General features: G+C 36.7%; 2 protein-coding genes across 3 annotated transcripts in view; one reads left to right on the forward strand and one right to left on the reverse strand.

Annotated features, from left to right (window-relative positions):
* Positions 1-16724, forward strand: LOC306887345 (cadherin-15-like). Its single transcript, XM_079445002.1, has 14 exons — positions 1-105; positions 7458-7622; positions 8015-8170; positions 8447-8591; positions 9255-9436; positions 9538-9666; positions 9764-9943; positions 10525-10763; positions 11845-11987; positions 12126-12359; positions 13380-13619; positions 13716-13861; positions 14447-14641; positions 15195-16724. Exons 1-14 carry the CDS (start codon positions 55-57, stop codon positions 15393-15395), a joined length of 2406 nt encoding a protein of 801 aa, XP_079301128.1. The 5' UTR covers positions 1-54; the 3' UTR covers positions 15396-16724.
* Positions 16391-20201, reverse strand: part of LOC306887353 (mitochondrial inner membrane m-AAA protease component paraplegin-like) — a 13170-nt gene continuing 9359 nt past the window's right edge. For both annotated transcript variants that reach the window (XM_079445019.1, XM_079445018.1), the window contains 3 exons: positions 19531-19694; positions 18705-18782; positions 16391-17692 (listed from right to left, as the gene is read on the reverse strand). In XM_079445019.1, the coding sequence (XP_079301145.1) occupies positions 17483-17692; positions 18705-18782; positions 19531-19694 (452 nt within the window). In that variant the 3' untranslated portion in view covers positions 16391-17482. The remainder of the gene's footprint in view (positions 17693-18704; positions 18783-19530; positions 19695-20201) is intronic.

Raw genomic sequence — 20201 nt, forward strand, 5'->3', positions numbered from 1 at the left:
AGTGTTTTATCACTTGGCAGTGGTTTACTGTGTACAGTAAGGATCAAAAGCCAGATGATGAAGGCTGTGGCGGTCCTGGGTGCACTGCTGGCCGTTGTGTGTCAGGTGAGTTGAGCTTTACATATTAAGTGTATTCTGTGGATTTTAACTTCAGGCTCAGTGAACTCTAAGTTGCACAGTAAAATATCTCAATGTTAATGTAGTATTAAAAGATATGATACAATCCAGCAATAAGCCCTGTGAGATTACTATTCAAGAACTATTTTTTTTCCCATTAGTAACAGGGGTCATATAGGCACAGTCAAAATCACACTGTAAATGATTTTTGACATTATGAAGAAACAATAAATAAATAAAACAAGGATACTAGAAGCACATTTAAAATGAAAATACTATTTCAGTTTTTCTACTTCAAAATGTCACGTTTAGTTTACTAAATTTTTTCACTATACACATTAAATGCATAATTATTCACTAAACAATATAATTAATTAGGCTGATCTCAGAAGTGTGTTTTTCTGCATTTTACAACAGCTTTTATATTTTATATCATATATTTTATTTAATGTTCAGATATGTGGTACCTTCTCATCTTAAAACTCAGTGACCACTTTTATGAACCACAAGTGTTTTTCCCCAAACGTTTGCTGTAGATTGTCGACCTTGTCTTTGATAATTATAACATGATTTGCTCAACACAATCAAATGCTAGAAACCTCAAACTAAAGTGAAGCTACTGCATGGTTTGCAATAGACACCAGTTGTGGACTTGCATTGTGCTTTATTTTATTATTTTTTTAGCAATGCTATGTAATTTGATTAGCGTTAGTTTATGTTGTTGGCTAAAGATTCTGTGTTTAAGAAGTGGTTACAGTTTTGACCTCAGGACACATCTGCTAAAATCATCTTTAGTGGTATAGTGTTTGGTAATTGATTGTTAAATTTGTCTTCAAATGGCTCAACTTTACGAGCCGTCAGATGTATTATATTGTTGGTGGAAATGAATGATCTAAACACGCGTCATTTCTGATAAATTGAACGATGATAGATAATGAATAATAAGAGAAATACAGCTGGTTTTAACCTCGTTTGACGTTACGTTTCAAGACCCCCTTTGGTCTGTCACTAGCGTAATCATGAAGATCATGAATGAGAATGCAAACAAAGTCACACTGCCGTAAATATTCACCACAATCACTGATCAGAACTGTTTAGATTTGCAATGGGACACAGATTCGAAAGTGAGAGATTTGTCCTGTAGTTGCCCTCATGGGCAAGCTTTCATCATGCTATACATAAACAGGAGAAAGGTTGCTAGTGGCCGCCATGTTATTTATGAGCAATTCAAGAACAACTGCTACAAAGTTACTTAGGCTTCATGTTTAAAGGTACTTTGGCCTTTTGATTTAATCCAACCCCTTTTCCAAAGCATTAGCAATTGGCATTAGAAAAATAACTCATTCGTAACTCATTCTGTTTTCAGATGCGTTTCATTTCATGCTTAGCTTTGTCTCAAACTTTTTGCCTAAAGTTCTTTAGGAGAAATATATATAGACGGACAATACGTGAAAAGTATTGAGCTATAAAAATGATTGTGGGTATCTCAGATAATTTAGTCTTTTTGTCATATTCAAATCTCTTTCGAAATCTTGAAACATTAAGACTTCTGAAATTTTACTAGGATATTAGACTAAGGAGGAAAATAAATTCAGAGACGAAATCTTTGAGATTGGTGTAATTCTGTGATAAACAATTCTACCATATGTACATTTAATGTGTTTCCTTTCCTCATCTGATGTAACGATACAGAGAGAGTGTGCAATGCATTACGTATCATGGGGCAAGAAAATATCAGCACATGCAATGCCAGTGCATGCTAATGTTGGATTTGTAAGTTTGGTAACTTGATAATTTTCTTTAATTCTGTTCATCAGTGCTGGTGATTCATAACTTTGGTAACACTTTATTTAAAGGTGTCCTTGCTACACGTTACATATATGCACTATTATAATAACAATAAATTATGCATAATTACATACAAGTAACCCTAACCATATAGTAAGTACATGTAGTTAATTAATATTACTCAGTACTTAAATGTATAATTGCACTGTAACAAGGACACCTCAAAATAAAGTGTAACTGTAACTTTTTATGGCTCTGGGCCCATTGGTAATAGTTAATGTATTCTATGTAAGATAAATTAATTTGTTAAAATTCTCTGGTGATCAGGCAGGAAGTGCTAGGAATTCCCAAAGCTCATGTCCCAAGAGAGGTTTATGTCTCACTGAGAGTATAGTGGGGTGCATTGAGATTCACACATGCCTCTGGTGGTGTGCTCTTGATATGACGGTGTGCAGCTGTTACCAGATGCAGACTCAACCCCATTTGTCTCACATGGTAATCTTGGCTGCGGAAATAGGAGGCCAGCACTCCCAGGCCATGCCATGAGCAAAAAATGTGTTAATAAAGCAGCCAGTGTTGAGTTCATGCACCCGTCCAGCTGGTGATAGTCAGTCTAACTGGCAACTTTGGGTTTCTCTTAGTCGCAGATATTCTGATACCAGTTAATATTAAATATCTATGTCTACTGCTGTGCCTTCCTTGTTTACTGTAATTCTAGATTAGGAAACTAAGATGGGACAGTGTTAATTGAACATTATCATTGTCACTGCCTGTTTAAATTAGCATGACATGACAGCATGGCCTGGTTATGAAGGTTGGCTGACAGCAGGAACAGTTCGAAAGAAAGAAAGAAAGAAAGAAAGAAAGAAAGAAAGAAAGAAAGAAAGAAAGAAAGAAAGAAAGAAAGAAAGAAAGAAAGAAAGACAGAGTGTAGGCTACTTTATTGTATTGAATGTTCCCTTGTAGTATACTTCAAATCTTAAACGTATATTTTGAAAAAACTACTTGCAGATAATATAATATAATTGAAATAAAAGGACATTTAACAAACTTAAGTACACTTTTTAGTGCAATTTTTTTTATAACGTAAAATTTAAAGTTTTATTTTGAAGTCCATTTAAATTATGATGTTTCAATAATCTTTTATCATACTTTAAAGAAGTGCACTTATTTTGATTTGTTGACTAAAATACTAAAAGTACTCAATATTTATTTCAACTGTAGAGCATTTTTAACTTTACATTTTAAATATATTTCAAGTGTATTAAATTGCAACATCATCATTACAATTGTGTAAGTACACATTACTTAAATACATGTCAAGTTTCAATAGAAATGACATTAAAGTATGTTTTAGTTTAGAAAGAAAGAAAGGGGTGACCTTGGACACAAGGCACTTACTGGACTTGGAATGACATGACGTGGCCACCTGTGTGACCCCTCCAACCTCTCATTCAGCCCAGCATTCTGTCATTCCATATACTGTCTCTGAGACACACACATGATCACACATGTACAATGTTACATCCCCACACCAGTTAGCCAAGATAAACAAAATGCCAAATTTGGGATCTAATCATACCATTCATCCAACAATTATGAGGTTTACATATACATGGCTTTTATCCACACAGCTAGTTTTATATACATATTTAAATGTATTTATCTTAAAAAAATGCATAATTCATTGTACTCAACTATTTAGACATTCATGAATATAACTCAAAACAGCACTAAAACTAGTTCAAAACTCTGTTGTTGGACACACATGCTTAGGCCTAGTGTGTTCCGCACTCACTTAGTTTGTTCTCCTCCTCAGAAATGTAGCATATCTCATTCTGTTAGTCACGCCTGCACCATCAGTGCCATGGTTCGGACCAGCTGACCCTGCCATATGTCAGTGGAGCTTTAGGAATGCCTTACTCTGGTAAAAGTAGAGCTAAACTGGGTTAAATGTGATCCAGAGAGCAACAACTGTGGGTTTTTTCCCAGAGTACTAAAAGGCCCAAAATGAGTACACTTTCTTGGACATTCATATCATGAAATAAGTCTAGGCTATGTTTTGGCAGATAACTGAATGAGAGGTTGGGGGTTGCCACCATGTTTAGGGTTGGCACCTGCCGTCTCTGGGGGTATTAGTATTTGGTTCAGACAGTAGGTTATTTTCAGCCCTGTGACAGATTAGTGCTTCCCTTGAGCAAATGTTTTCACATACAGCTCACATTGCTCAGGAGACATCATGGAGATCTTACTTATGTCTCATTCAAGTATTTCTCCAAGAGTTGTATTTTTAAAAAATCCTTACGAGAAGCAAAAATTTATGAATTTGAGTTAATATAAAAGTCAATCAGATTTGATTTGCAGCCTTTAGTATTTAGGCAAATCTGAACCGTTTTTTAAAATATTGTTGAGATTTTAAGGAGAGAGATGTGATATTACCGGGACCTTTTTCTGAGGAGAAAGCTGTGTTCATTAACTCTCCATTTAATTTTATCTCATTGCTTCTCTCTGTAGGAGAAACAAACGTTTAATCTTTCCAGGTGGACAGTCTAGGAAGTTCAGAGAAGAATGCACAGACTAAAAAGCACTCATGCATGTCCTAAATAAGGTGAGGAAGTACATAAGCAGACCCTGGGTAAATTCTAAGAGAAGTAACCAAATGTGCAGCTCTGTTAAAGACATCAAGAGACCTCCTATAAATGCCACCCAGAATACTGACTTCCCACCAACACACACTTTGATCTTGGGGACTGAACCCCAACAGCTCAACTGAAACTCGAATATCCAACCCAGATTTCTGCTGGTTGATATTGTTAATATGTATAATAGAAATTATGACAATTAAATATAAATGGAAATGCTTAAAATAAATGGAAATTTAATTATTTTACAATATTTACACAGAATTCACAAAGTTTTTGAAAAGAAAAAAAGTAGAAAAGGATTGACTGATTTTGACACGTTGAAATTACCGATTTAATTCCGATAGTCGCAAAATAGCAAAATATTTGTGACCAGATTGAACGATACAGATCTATCACTAATTTGAACTGAAATTAATTCACCTAACTTGTCTTTCCATGTAAACATTTGCATGGTTATATATGTGTATGTTCAGTTTAAAAATGTTCAAATAGTCAAAAAATTTTGTTTTGGAGACTTGAAATACAAGAGTAAACACCTTAGACTGAGTGTAATGTAGTACTACACTAGCAGAATGGAGAATTCAGGCTGCTCTAAGATTAGTGCACTCGAGCAGGGTCTGTGCATGCCTGTGATGGCCAGCATTCTGCATGGGCTGCTCAGAGGCATGCCTTCAGGAAACAGTTCCACCGCTGCACCCATGAGGAAATCAAAGAACTATGACAGACAGCCATCGCTGCTATTTAAGATTTTTATATGGAGATGAATTATTGCATTTTTAAATGTGGTCGTCTTAGTCTTTTGTTCCTCAAATTTGTTACACAGTGTCCAACATTAAGTGAAGTGACATACTGCCAAGTATTCCCATACTCGGAATTCATGCTCTGCATTTAACCCATCCAACGTGCACACACACAGCAGTGAACACACACACACACCGTGAACACACACCCGGAGCAGTGGGCAGCCATTTATGCTGCGGCGCCCGGGGAGCAGTTGGGGGTTCGGTGCCTTGCTCAAGGGCACCTCAGTCGTGGTATTGAGGGTGGAGAGAGTGCTGGACATTCACTCCCCCCACCTACAATCCCTGCTGGCCTGAGACTCAAACCCACAACCTTTGGATTACGAGTCCGACTCTCTAACCATTAGGCCACGACTTCCCCTAAACACTTACAGAGCGCCAAATGCACAAAAAAGAATTGCCTTTGGTGAGTACTTTTAAGCACACTTCTTTTTCACAAGCATATCCTAAATATCATGAAACAAAGAAAATATATACTTTCTTGGATGTAGTATTAATAGAGGTATTTATGGCTGGTAAATTTTAATTACATTCTCACCAGTGACAGGTGTGGCAAACGGTTAATTTTAGACCCTGATGGTGCAGCTTATTACTCAAAGCCATTTACACAATGTTACTTCTCCTTGCATTTATCTTTGGCAAATGACTACAGTTACATAGTTCTTGTAGTTTCATAAATCAGGCTTGGTCCAAAGTGAGAATTTTTCACTGTTTGACACACATTGTGTCAGTGTATGTGAGAAGTCTGTCACCGTGTGTGGAATTTCGTCACTAAAGCACATTTAGCAGCTGACCTCTGACCTCAGTCAGGTGCAGGCAAAAGAGAGTGTGTTTCAGAGTGACAGGCCTTGGGTGGCGAAAACTGAGCCTGTTTCTCTGCTGAACAGCTGCATGAGTGTGTGTTTGTGTGTGTGAGAGAGGGGAATGTTGTATGAGCCCTTTATTTTGGCTGAACATATCAGTGCAGTCATTAGACCTCAATATATGATCGCATTTATGTTTCTGAAAGAAAAAAAGAGGTGAGAGAGAAAAAAGAAAAGTAAGTTAGATTCAATCCACCCCCACAGGCCTTCAAAGCACACTGGATTCCACATTAGAGACGCCATGAAAGATATCAGCTGCACACACTTTGTGAAAGCACTCTGAAGCTGGAAAAACTGCAGTTGTACAATAAAATGACAATATTAACACATGCCATCAAGGATATATAGCCATCCAAATTAATGTGATTGACAGGATTTCCTGCAATAGACCCCTAGAAGTTTGTGTGGTAGAAATGCAGGTTTGTGAGACTGTTAAAGTGCCAACCCTTGTAACACTTTATCATACTTTTTCTTAAAAGTATGCAAATAATATCCTTCGAAAGAATTTACTGAATGTAATGTTTTAAGACACTTGACTGCATGTTATTTACAATTACCTGAAAATGTATTATTTATATTAAATGCCATTAGTTGTGTTTTTTCGAAGTAGGACTTAAGTACATCTGCATATCTAATTTCATAATTACTTCTATTGTCTTTAAAATATGGTTAAAGTGTACTGCAGAATGTACTGATAAGCATTTATGGTCAACTAAAATATATTTTAATATTATTTCTATTGAGACTTGTATGCCATGGTTTTAATACATATTTGTAATGAAATTCAAATAAAAAAAAATTACTTTAATTGTAATATCAATAAGTGTTTTTTTTTTTTTTACATGTCAAAATACGTGTAGGCCTACTTCTTAAGTGCAAGTGCCTTTTATTTTATTAATATTATCTGCAAGTACATCAGAAGTGCACATTCAATGCAATTAAGCACTTTTTTTACACAAGGGAATGCTGAATTAAATCAAATTAAAATGCTTCATTTAATGATTAATGACTGTATAACTGAAGGCTTGCAAAATACTTAAGTCAGAATACTGAGGTACTTTTGAGTCCTTAATGGAGAAAGACTGCTTTTCATGACATCAGCCAGCAGGGCCATTATTTTTTGCAATTTAGTGACATTAGTGACACAGACATTATTCAGTTGTAGAAAGACTGCGGTGGATTGTGTGCATGTCACCAAAGAGCATCCAGATTATAAATAACTGCTCCATGTGGTTTTGTTGCAGGTCAGCAGCAGCAGTCAGGTAACACAGAGTGATCTGAACCCAGCTGTGCTGTACCCATGGAGACACAGGAGGGCAGGTCCACAGGTCAGGGTCAAGAGAGACTGGATCATTCCACCAATCAGAGTATCAGAAAACAGCAAGCAGGTCCCTGAAGAGCTGGTCCAGGTAAACAAACAGCCCACCTAGTTGCTCAACATAGATCTGAAAAAGATACTGTGTAACAAAAAAAAAACATTTTCAGAGTTCACTAGAGTATACTATTTGAAGCTATTTAAAGAGGTAATGTCGTTTTATGACTATAACTATCCAACGACATAAATTGTACTTTATTCTTCATATTATTCTGGTTTAGAACAACTACAAAAATATCACAAACAACTAAATTTAAATAATGTATACAATTCAGGAAAATAAAATTATTAACAAGGTCCTGGGTGTAACACACATACACACATAGTAAATATATCGGGTAAAACATGAAACATATTCTCCCATTCTATGAGTAGATATAAGCTGTTTACCGTATGGCTGTAACACGTTCATGTCCACTCTCACAGATCAAATCAGACAAGGTTTTCACCGGGGAGGTGATATATATGCTGGAGGGACCGGGGGTTGACCAGGACCCCAAAGGCCTCTTTGAAATTGATGAAAAAACAGGATGGATCAAGAGCAAAATGCCACTAGACAGGGAAAAACACAAGAGTTTTAAGGTAAACGTGCTTGTTTGAATTGTGTTTTTATAATGAAGTCACGTACAAAGGGAAACAAAAGTGAGACCACTAGTAAAAATAGGAAGCTTTTATTGCATTTTGATCAAATTGAATAATTGTGACCAAGAAATAGTGCAGAACCATATTTTCTCCACATCTACAGTAAGGTCCCAGACTTATGAGCCCCACTGTAGAGCTCACAGATGAGAGATTCTAAGCTGAAGCTTGATAAATTATGAGATATATCTGAATAACCTATATGTATAATGTCCTCAGCTCAAAGCTTTTGCACTCTCCCCAAGTGGAGAGAGACTGGAAAGTCCCACAACCATTGAAATCTACGTTTTAGATCAGAATGACCACAGGCCTGAATTTACCCAGAAGGAGTTTGTCGGCACTATCCCAGAATTCTCTGTTCCAGGTAAGATATGCATGTACAACAGCATTTCAAAAATTATTTTAAGAAATAAAATAAATATTTTATATAAATGAAGAAAACACGGGCACATCAATGCAATGAATAGTTCATCCAAAAATGAAAATTATATCATCACCTTAATTTACACTGAGCCGTGTTTTTTTTTCTTTTTCTTCTCAAATTACGTTATTTAGCAAAATGTCTATTCCGTGTTCCACATCGCATGATCAAAATACATCAACGAAGTTTACACAATGTCGTCTTCTTATTTGGTGTCGAGTGCACTGTATTTATGGTTGTAAGCAAACAAAGACGTACTAGCGTAATATAAAAGGTATCATGACCTTATAAGGAGGACATGATTTTTTTTTTTTGTAAGAAACAACTTAGATTTTGTTTTATTCCTCTCACACACACACACACACACACACACACACACACACACACACACACACAATTGATTTAGAAGACTTGGAATATATTACACAAGTCATACAGATCACTTTTATTGTACCTTCTGGTAGTTCCTTTGCCCTTGGCACTTGGAACTTGGCAGTCAGGGTCACCATAGATTTTTGAGTGAACTATCCCTTTATGTCAGGCAGTCAGACTACACATGCACAAACATAAGTATCATAACCATGCTGTGTTGTTCTCTGTCATCAGGAACTTCAGTGATGCAAGTTACAGCGATAGATTCTGATGATCCAATGACAGAAAACGCAGCTCTGAGCTACTCCATCATTGGGCAAGAGAGTATCCCTCCTCATGGCATCAACAAGACCATGTTTGGCATTAACAACAAAACTGGAGTCATCTACACTCGAGATGTGGGACTAGACAGAGATGTGGGTTATTTTGTGTTTCAGAAATAAACAGCATAGACAAAAATACACTGATTTCAAAGTCTGAACAAAGAAAGCATTAACATGCCCTGATGTGTTGTCAGGTGGTGCAGTCCTTCAGGCTGACTCTGCAGGTGGCTGACATGTCTGGAATGGGCCTAACCGCCACCGGTCGTGCCATCATTCATATCTCTGACATTAACAACCATGCTCCGAAATTCCATCCTACCATGGTATGTAACAACAAAAACCCAATTGAAAACATGCACAGTCTGTGATGATCACTTGATCATTGTTTTATGAGTTCTTGATCCAATTCTGTGACTGCAGTACAACATGTATGCAATGGAGAACAAGTACATCGCAGAGTTGGGCAGAGTCAATGCGACAGATAAGGACCAGAAAGGTGGAGATAACTGGAAGATTAAATACAGCATTGTAAATCCTTCAGGGCACTTTGCCATCCGCACAGACCCAGTTTCCAACCAAGGCATCATTTCTGTGGTTAAGGTGAGATTACTTCAACAAATGTGGTCAATTTAAGACTGCAGCCATGGGACTATCACAATCAGTTACTGGCCAATTTCAAGTGACAAACTAAGCTTGTCCCATTTTTTAAAATAGATTTAATGTGAAACCTTAAGGTTAACATTCATATTAAAGCCAGAAAACGACAGGTTTGATTTTATGGGGACTTTAAGGCCAATTATTCATCATTCATCCATTAATTTAGTAAAAAAATAAATAATAATAATTAAATTATATATATATATATATATATATATCACAAAATAAAAGTATTTCTCAGCAGAACTCTGATTTGACAGTGTTAATCAATGTATAATAAAAAAAAAATTATTTTACATAAAAAAACTACATTATTAAAAACAATAAAATGCAATCTAAATGTGACCCTAAATCAACATTTACATTTAGTCATTTATAGGACAATAGTTTAATTTACATAAAATACAATAGTTCGAGGTTCCATCCCTTCTCTTTCTCATCAACCCATACCTCAGGAAACTGTGGTTGCGTTTCCTATTATTCTTACACTACATTTCAAATGCAATGTCTCTACTCTCTTGCAGCCGCTAGACTATGAATCCCAGGCAGAGTACCAGCTCATTGTCAAAGCAGAGAATGAAGTCAGGCTTAAAGCCCCATACGAACAAATACACAGTGCTACAGTCACCGTCAGAGTGATGAATGAAAACGAGGCCCCAGTCTTCTATAAAAACCCCATTAAAGTGACTGTTGCAGAGTCCATTGTTCCTGGTACTGTCCTGGTCTCAGATATTGCTCATGATCCAGATAATGCCAAGCTAAGGTGAGGCTCACTTATCTGTACCATCATTCCACACACACTTTTATTCTGCAGCACAAAGAAGCCATGTAGGAGATGTTCTTGGATCAGCATCCTTTGTTTGTCCTGGAACCGCACTCTTATCAAGCTCAAAACCCTTGAGCTTTTACTACCCATAAAAAGGAGTGATTGATTGTTTGAAGAATGTTATTAACTCAAAACCTCATTTGATTGGTAGATTAATAAAAAGGATATTGATTCAGGAAGTGTAAGTGTAAAAAGTGCACTTTAAAAAAAAAGTCAAATTAAAAGTTTAAAGTACATTTTAAATCACTGATTTATAAATATTTTGGTTTAAATAAGTACATTTTAAATACGTACATTTATTTTTATGTGTTGACTAACAAACTAAACTAAAGCACAGATAAAATGATTTTATAAGTAATTTTAACTGTAGTGTGATATTTGATATTACGTTTAATGTTAATATACTTTAAATACCACATTTGTAATGTGTAATTTAAATTCCTGGCATACAAGCTTCATTAGAAATTACATTTAAGTACATACATTAAATATACATAAAATATTTTAAAAAATGGTGTAGAAAATATTTTCACTCAGAAATTGCTCATAAATTTTACTATTAATTACAAAGAAATAGCAAGTAACCCGCTAAATCAAACATGAAATTAGAAAGTAGAAATGTATAAAGACTGAACCTTTCATTTAAAATGGACACCAAAAATCTTTATTTTCCACTTTGAAAAAATTGTTTTGTAAATATTCAACAGTACTTTATTTTAAAGACAATTATGAAAGAGAGTAATTATGAAATTGCTTTTAACCCATGAAAAGTATATTTGTATGCACTCTCAAGTTTAACTAATTCCATTTAATATCAATTTAAAATATAAAAAGTAAATACAATTTTAGCTTACATGCAGTTAATTGTCCCAAAAACATTTCACACTTATAAATTAATTACAGTATTAATTCTGTAATAAGTGCTCTTGTTTTTCACAAGGGAACTATTACATACATTAATCCTTATGCACTGTATTTTATGTGTAGTCACCCACTTAGGATTGTGAATTTTGTTCAGGTTTGAAATCATTCAGGATCCTGAGAGTTGGCTTGCTATTAACCATGCAACTGGACAAATCACAGCCAGGAGATCCTTAAATATCCGGTCGCCCCACGTCAGAAACAACATTTACTCTGCTATTGTGAAAGTCATTGATCAGGGTGAGCACCTCAGACCTGAGGACCAAAATAATAACAGCAGAATAAAATATTTGATACTGTGACAATGCCGTCACAGAATGACCAGTGTGCCTTTGTTTTAATAAAAATGGTAATCATTCATATGATAACTCTTTCCAGATGCTGATGGCTTCTCTGCAACAGCTACACTGGAGGTCTATCTGTGGGAGACCAATGATTATCCACCAGTGCTTAAACCCTTGAGTGGGACAGTGTGCAGTGATTGGGACAGAGATAAACTGGGCCTTCTGCTTAGTGCTGTGGATGAGGACATGTCCCCTCAAGCTGACCCCTTCAATTTTTACATTGCTGATCAAAATGTGGCTGCCAACTGGACCATCATAACTCTTAATGGTAAAATATTAGACAAACATTTGATTTTTATATCTTTGTACCCTGCTAAAAACCATCTTAGATTAGTATGAAAGTCCACGCTGGTCCTGGTTGATCTGGGTGCTGGTTTGGTGCAGGTATACCTGGTGCACCAGAATAGCCATAAGCCAGTTAATCAACATTGTCTTTCAGGTGGAAATGGTCAGTCAAGGTTGATCTTAATTAATCAAGCAAGTCTTAGATAATCAAGCTAGCTAAGAAGCCAAGAGTGAAAACAGACTGGTTTATGCTGGTTTGGTACTTGTCTAGATGTTGTTTTATTGGTCTTACCTACTTGTTGAAGCTTGCTGATCAAGTAAGTTAAGAAGACTGCAGCATTTTAAGGATTAGATTGCACTTCCTATTTAGAGAAAGCCTTAATCAAACACACCTGAACAAGCTGGAGTTCAGGATTACTAGAAAGGCAGGTGTGTCTGTTCAAAGTTGGATCTAAACTCTGCAGCAAAGTGGACCTCAAGGGCCAGAGTTGAGAACCACTGCTTTAGAGCAAGGGAAGTTTACCCTTCTTCTGGAGGGCGACTAACCTTGATCAAACTCACCTTCCTTTTAGTTTCTAGAAATTCTGACTTTGATTAGCTTGTAATATTTATATGAGTAAGGTTGGAGCAAAACTCTGCAGGAAAGTGACCTCAATGATAGCTAACCCTGCTCTTGGAGGGCTTGTTAAGATGTATTTGAATAGGGCTGGAGTAAAACTGAGAATCACTAGTTTAAAACAAGAGTAGCCAACCTGGATCCTTGAGAGCTACCATCCTCCAACCATAATCAAAAATATTTGAGGCTAATAAAAGTGCTCAGGATTACTTGGAAATAACAGGCAGGTGTGTTGAAGAAAGGTTGGAAGTTAAGTCTGCAGGAGGATAGGTAGACCAATAGGAGCAGGGTTGGCTACCCTTGCTTTAGAAACAGATTTCACAGAGTGTACTATGATTTCTAAGACCCCTTGTTTCTGATTCTGTCTCTTTACATGTACATTACCAGAGACCCATGTGGTTCTCCAGCCACTGATAGACCTAGAGAAAGGGGAATTCTCTATTCCTGTGGTCGTATCAGACTCTGGCTCCCCTTCCCTTTCCTCTGATGCTCTGGTCAACGTGACTGTGTGTCCCTGTGATAGTTTCGGTGACTGCAAGAGCTACACCGCAGCCATCTTTGGAAGCAAAATGGGAATAAGCTTCATTGCCCTTATGATTATTACAGGATGCATTGCTCTTCTGTTTTGTAAGTAAACACTATATTTATGTGAACATGCATAAGCTGTAGTATATTGGTAGTAGATATACTTGAAATTTGTTCTAATAAATATTTTTTTTTCAGGTCTGATTGTTCTTGCTGTGGCAGTGAAGGGCTGCACAAGGCAAACCATTAGAAAAGGAGGAGGTCTGCTGGTTGGAGCATCTGATGATGACATCCGAGACAATGTCTTTCACTATGATGAGCAGGGAGGAGGAGAAGAGGATGAAGTAAGAGTAATGGCACAATTTAATACATTTTACATGAAGTGTATTCTGAACTAGTATTTTTTAGAAAGTGTATATATTATGCAAAGATCATGCCATACTGTAGATAGGAACAGGCATGGAGAGTCCAGGATAAACATACTACAATTTCTGCAGTATACAGTATGTTCAGTTTGCACAGAATGTGCAGATTCTGCATATATACTGTATATTACATTTGTCAAAGTGTGCATTATACTGTAGAAAGTCATCAAAGACATTTTACACACATGTATGGTGAGCTCATATGCAGTAAGCAGTGCTTTTCCATTCATCATGGGATGAGCATTGAACATAGCTCCTGTCTGAGTCAGAGTTTGATTTATCGTGGGGATTTTCCCTTTATGACACATGGATCCTACAGCAGCCTGATAGACTGGACAGATGTATAGGGCCTCCTGTCCCACACTAAATGCTTGCAAAATCCTTGTTTTCGTTGTTCTCATTGTCAATCATATGAAAACTGAACGTTTGTTGGATTTTTTTCTGCTTTGAGGTGAAATTTTAAACTTCCTGAAATACCTAAAACCTAAAGTTTCTCTCCTATAGGATGCATTTAATATTGATTTTCTGAGGAACCCAACTGATATGGTCCCTACCCCAGCCTCATTTTTCCCACAAGACTGCGGCCTGCCCAGAGGAAAACAACCTCTAAGGAAAGATGCACCCCATAACCTACCTTCTCCTACATATCCACGCAAACCCCCTGGAGACCCCACCGATATAGTAGATTTCATCAATGTCGTAAGTGAGCTTTTTTTTTTTTTTTTTTTAATTTGTAATAGGAATTAAGAATCATTCTTGAATATTTGTGGGTAATTTTCAGGAGATTTCCTTAGCATTTACTTGAAAAAGTTTAGTTGAATTTTCAAGCGGTACCAAGGTGCTTACCACCCTAGACATTGGGAGACCACTGCAAGCATATCCCAGTATATTTATCTATTATCCACAGTCCCACATAAGAAGTAATACTTGCAAAATATTAGTTATTTATCAGTACTATTCCTCAATAAGTGCTATTTTTACTCTAAGTTTGAAATTGATATTTAAAAATTTAAAAGCTAAATCAGTACATTCTGGTATCGTTTTAAGTATTTTTTATTTTTTTCAAAAAAAAAAAACTACATAGTAAAAGAATTCAATCAAAGGCAAATATAAAACTTTATATGACCCTTGAAATGTAATGAATGTACACACATTCTGTGATATTCTGATAAAAACAAAAAATTTTGCTTTGCAATTTCCAATAAAAATCAAATGCACTTTTTTTCTCACTTTTTCTGCTTCACCTCAACAGGGGCTGGACGCTGCTGACAATGACCCGAACGTCCCACCATACGATACAGCTCTGATCTATGACTATGAGGGCGATGGGTCGGTAGCAGGCAGCCTTAGCTCTATCGCTTCCTTGGGCTCAGACGGTGACCAGGACTATGACTACCTCAATGACTGGGGACCACGATTTAAAAAACTGGCTAACATGTATGACCCACGTTAGGCACCAGACTGATTCTTTTGTTCAAAAATGTTCGAATACTCTCATTTATGCATGTCCTTCAAAACAAATCAAAACAAAACGAGAGAGTGCTCATGCTGTAAGGATGAGGGGGTGGATTACATTATTGATATTGTAGATAAATGGAGGTCTCTATTTATTCCCCAGTGATTAGTGTAAAGGTCATCAGTGTCAAAAAGAGACTGCGCACCTTTTTCCTTTCCTTCATGGATCAGTGAACTATTTCAACATGCTGATGTGACCGGTGCTTACTGTGGGCCAGTGTGCAAATGGCTCACATTGTGAAAGCACCAACTGGAGGGAGGAACTGTGTGTTAGTGCATACTGATTAGACATGGTGCAAAAAGAGATGCCTTGTTCATAAACCATGTGTCATGTTCTAGAGGGATTATTTTAGCTGATGACCAATACAGAGGTTTGCTGAGCATGTGGGGCACACAGGAAGAATAATAAATTTACTTATAAACATCATTCTAAATCCATATGACTTTCTTTCATCTATCGAAAACAGAAGGATATTTTATATGTTGGTAAACATCAGAGCTGCTCTTTTCTATACTATATATAGAAAGGATAGTCAAATATGGTGCATCAATTTGCACAGAGGCAAGTTTGAATAGTAGTAACAGCAAAGGACACTGGAAGAGAGTAAAAGCACCAGAGATATTTTCAATCGTATGTGAATGAAAACAAAAAACAAACAAACATGTTTGAGTCAGTATAGGTGATTTGAATGACAATGTATGGTAGTCAATGGATATAAAGAGAAAGTGGAAAAAATAAATTATTTGTTACTGAATGGTATGTAAATATCCCTCATGATTTCCGCCCATGGAAACCTTTAGTTGTATAGAAAACAGCAACTCCAAAATTATATATTCTTATGTATTTCAATGAAAGAAAGTCATATTCCTCACATTGTTTAATATCTATTTGTAAGATAGATTAACTGATAAAATGATTTTTTTTTAAACTTGGTCTTTTGATCAATTGTTCTTATTCTTTTTATACATCATTAGTATCTTGTGTAATATTTGTGTTTGTAATATTTTTGCTTGCCTACAGTTAACCTCAATAAGTAAAACAAAGACATTTAAAGTGCCTTAATATTAGGAATAATTATTTTCATATGCAGCATATTAACAGTTTGGCAAACAAATGATGCTTTAAATGTATATATTTTTGCTTTCCCCTCAAGAACAAGTTTTTCTTAATTACATAATGCCTATTGTAATAATTTTGGTAGTTTGTGTTTCTCAATTTTGAACGATAGTTTTGTTTTTAATATTTCATAATAACATGTGAAATGTTGTGGTTCTTTTCTTTTAGTTATGAATAAAAGATTGGAATAATACCAGACTGTATTTTCAGTAAAGAGAGACAGTTATTTAGTTTGCAGTGGTGCGTTTGGCCATTTTTTATCGAGAAAAAAAAAAAAAAGTTAAATTATTAAATTTAGTCATCTGCCAAAAACATTTACAAAATCTAATTGGTAAAATAAAAACTCTGACATTCAACTTTTTTTTTATTTATAATTTATTGCATATGGTGCAGCATCTCCACTGATATCACAAGATGACTTCAGACATACCACTGGCAATGCTCATCTGGTCTAATAAACCAGTTTCTTAGGTAAATAAGTGCTCTGTATGGTCTGGAAAGAAGCTCAAAAAGCACAACTACTGTTTAAGAACGGTACATTTCATGAACTTCTCAAAGGAGGTATCTACTACTCTTTAAGAAACAGCTACCTTATTGAGAAAAACACTTAAATTTTACTCTTTAATGCTTGATTGATGCTTGTAAGTTGTGTTTGTCCTAAAGACATTTGAAATATAATTACTGGTCAATGATCAGCCTAAACCAAGCACATATCTTGCCATTATTTTTCAGTCAATCAGAGCAGAACAGAGCTGGAACATCAAGGGCAAGAACACCCCCCCCCCCTTAAAAGCACAATTTTGAAAATCAGACTGATCCTCAAAGGCAGGTGCTCCAATCTTGAACTTTCACGTGTGCCCATTAAAGGCTGTTTACACATGTGAATGTGACTGCTTGTGCTGTGGAGCTCACGCTGGACTCAGGTTTATGTCATCGTCTTTGCGGGGGGGTCTCTGGGGTCTGCGTGGCTCATCTTCACCAGTGTCCTGCTTGTCTCTTTCAGCCTCCACCCAGCTTTGAGGGGCAATCATCTTTTTGGGTCCAAACGGAGGAGGTCCCAGCAAAGCTTCAATGTCATCATAGTTGACCACCTCCCTCTCCAGCAGGGTATTAGCCAGCTGAAAATCACAGAAAACAACAAAAACAATGCATAAACTTCTCATGCAAGCCAAAAAAAGTCATAAAAAAGGCTATGCTATGAGGATTTTCTACCTAGCTTGCCGAAAGCCAACCCTAAAAAAAAAAAAAGAAAGAAACAAGCAACAACTGAAAATATTTAATTTGACCATTTTTAGCTTCTGTAATATGTGATATGTAATTTCTACTTTGGCTCACAATTTGGCTAATTTTGGCATTTTTCAATGTAGGCTTAAATGCAAGAAAAGAAACTTCTAAATTACTATTTATAATGTATTATTTATTCAAAACTGAATGTGACCTCATATTCTGTAGTACATATTTATTGACAGGTCCAAAATAGGTTTGTAGGCTTAAAAACTTGTATGCACATGAGAATGTAACAAAAAAATTACTCTATTAGGAGTACAAAATAAGAGAAAATTAGATATTACTGAATCAGCTAAGATGATTTGGAACCACATTTATAAAATATTTTTACTACTAATGTAAACAATGATCAGTCATGTATTAACAACTCTACAAAAACAATTCTTACAGGGCACTAATTTTTAATTCTATAACTGAGATATAATTTTTGGCAGCATTCAGCACTTCTGATATTGTGCATACACCAGATGTGTTCACTCTAGAAAAGTAACTATTTAAAATACATAAAAAAAAATACTAAAATTCTGAACTCCCTTCAAGCCAGTCATGATGAAAATAGTATTCATGCTTATGATTATCTGCATGACAAAAACATGGACTTTAAAGTGTTTTTCATTGAGTTGATCAGCGAGTCTTCAGCCAGATCCACCATACAAACAGGTAACCCAAAGCCTGCCATTTTCTTAAGAAAACTAAATCTCAAAAACATTTCAGAACTTCCTTAGAAGAATTTGAGACTCTCTTCAAGAACAACAATTAGGGAAAAAAAATAAGTCTTAGAATTTATCTTTAGACATTTCTTAACTTCTTTCTTAGGAAGATTTTCATGATTTCAGAACTTACCAAAATAAGTTTGTCTCTGTTGTCCAAGAGCAATTTCTCTGTGTGCCTGTAGGCCTTTGCTATTAGCATCTTAGCTTCCTGAACATGAGAGAAAAGAACACAAATATAACACCACACCCACACAGTCAAGACAACTGATATTTAACATATTTAACATATGTTGCCACAGCCATATCACCCTGCAGCCCAAGACCGGTTGCCCACTGAAGCTAAGCAGGGTTGAGCCTGGTCAGTACCTGGATGGGAGACCTCCTGGGAAAACTAGGTTGCTGTTGGAAGAGGTGTTAGTGAGGCCAGCAGGGGGTGCTCACCCTGCGGTCTGTGTGGGTCCTAACACCACAGTATAGTGACGGGGACACTATACTGTTAAAAACCGTCTTTCAGATGAGACGTTAAACCGAGGTCCTGACTCTCTGTGGTCACTAAAAATCCCATGGCACTTCTCGTAAAGAGTAGGGGTGTAACCCCGGTGTCCTGGCCAAATTCCCTCCACTGGCCCTTATCAATCATGGCCTCCTAGTAATCCCCATCCACTTGATTGGCTCTATCACTCTCTCCTCTCCACCTGTAATTGGTGTGTGGTGAGCGCACTGGCACCGTTGTACTGTGGCTGCCGTCGCATCATCCAAGTGGATGCTGCACACTGGTGGTGGTTGAGGAGAGACCCCCCACATGATTGTAAAGCGCTTTGGGTGTATGGCAATACACAATAAAAGCGCTATATAAAATGCATCATTCATTCATTCATTAACACCCACACAAGCCTCTGTAACATCATATCACCTATGCCACAACAATAAACAGGTGAGTATGTTCTTTCACCCACATGGTCCATCTGCTGTTGGAGTCCTTGGCTGAATGGTCTCCGTCCAATACCACCCTGATCTTCAGAATCTGGGAAGGACACCTGGCCCACGCTGGCAACCATGCCATACTGCTTCACCATGGAGTAGGCCACGCGGGTCACCTTCCTCAGGTCATCCTGAGCACCTACAACGAGTTTCTCAGTTATCTGGTGTCTAATACTACCTATAAATATTTATGAGGTCAGGTCTGCATCTGTACTACTAGGTACACAATTGCTCCTAGCAAATAAGTACTTCCTACTAGTCAATATGCATTCGTCCTCCAGGGGGTGCCTGAAAGCTACATTCAAATATTTTTCTCTCACTCATGTCTCGTCGCTACAGACCATAATTACAGTGGCCAAGAGAGCTCAATGCGCTGCAAATAGAAAAAAAAACACCTGCAAGTTAAGAAAACAACGTCGTCAATTTGACAATATACGCGCTGCAAATCCTCACAACACAAACAAATAAAGAAACGCACTGCAAATAAATTTCTTGGTTGTGTTGTGAGCATTAGCACAACATTTCTTTATTTGGTTGCATTGTGAGCATTTGCAGCACCTGCTGTCAAATTGATGAAGATGTTTTCTTGATTTGCTGGTGCTTTTCTGAAGTTGAAGCGCATTGAGCTCTCTCGGCCACCGTACAT

Source organism: Barbus barbus (assembly GCF_936440315.1).
Source record: "Barbus barbus genome assembly, chromosome: 2".
Classification (NCBI taxonomy): domain Eukaryota; kingdom Metazoa; phylum Chordata; class Actinopteri; order Cypriniformes; family Cyprinidae; genus Barbus; species Barbus barbus.

Bases quoted from the DNA above. Each gene is read 5' to 3' on its own strand.
- LOC306887345 (XM_079445002.1), top strand. From the start codon at position 55: ATGATGAAGGCTGTGGCGGTCCTGGGTGCACTGCTGGCCGTTGTGTGT. The intron at 9,437-9,537 runs GTGGGTTATTTT...ATGTGTTGTCAG, and splicing joins ATGTGGGACTAGACAGAGAT to GTGGTGCAGTCCTTCAGGCT. The intron at 9,667-9,763 runs GTATGTAACAAC...CTGTGACTGCAG, and splicing joins CGAAATTCCATCCTACCATG to TACAACATGTATGCAATGGA.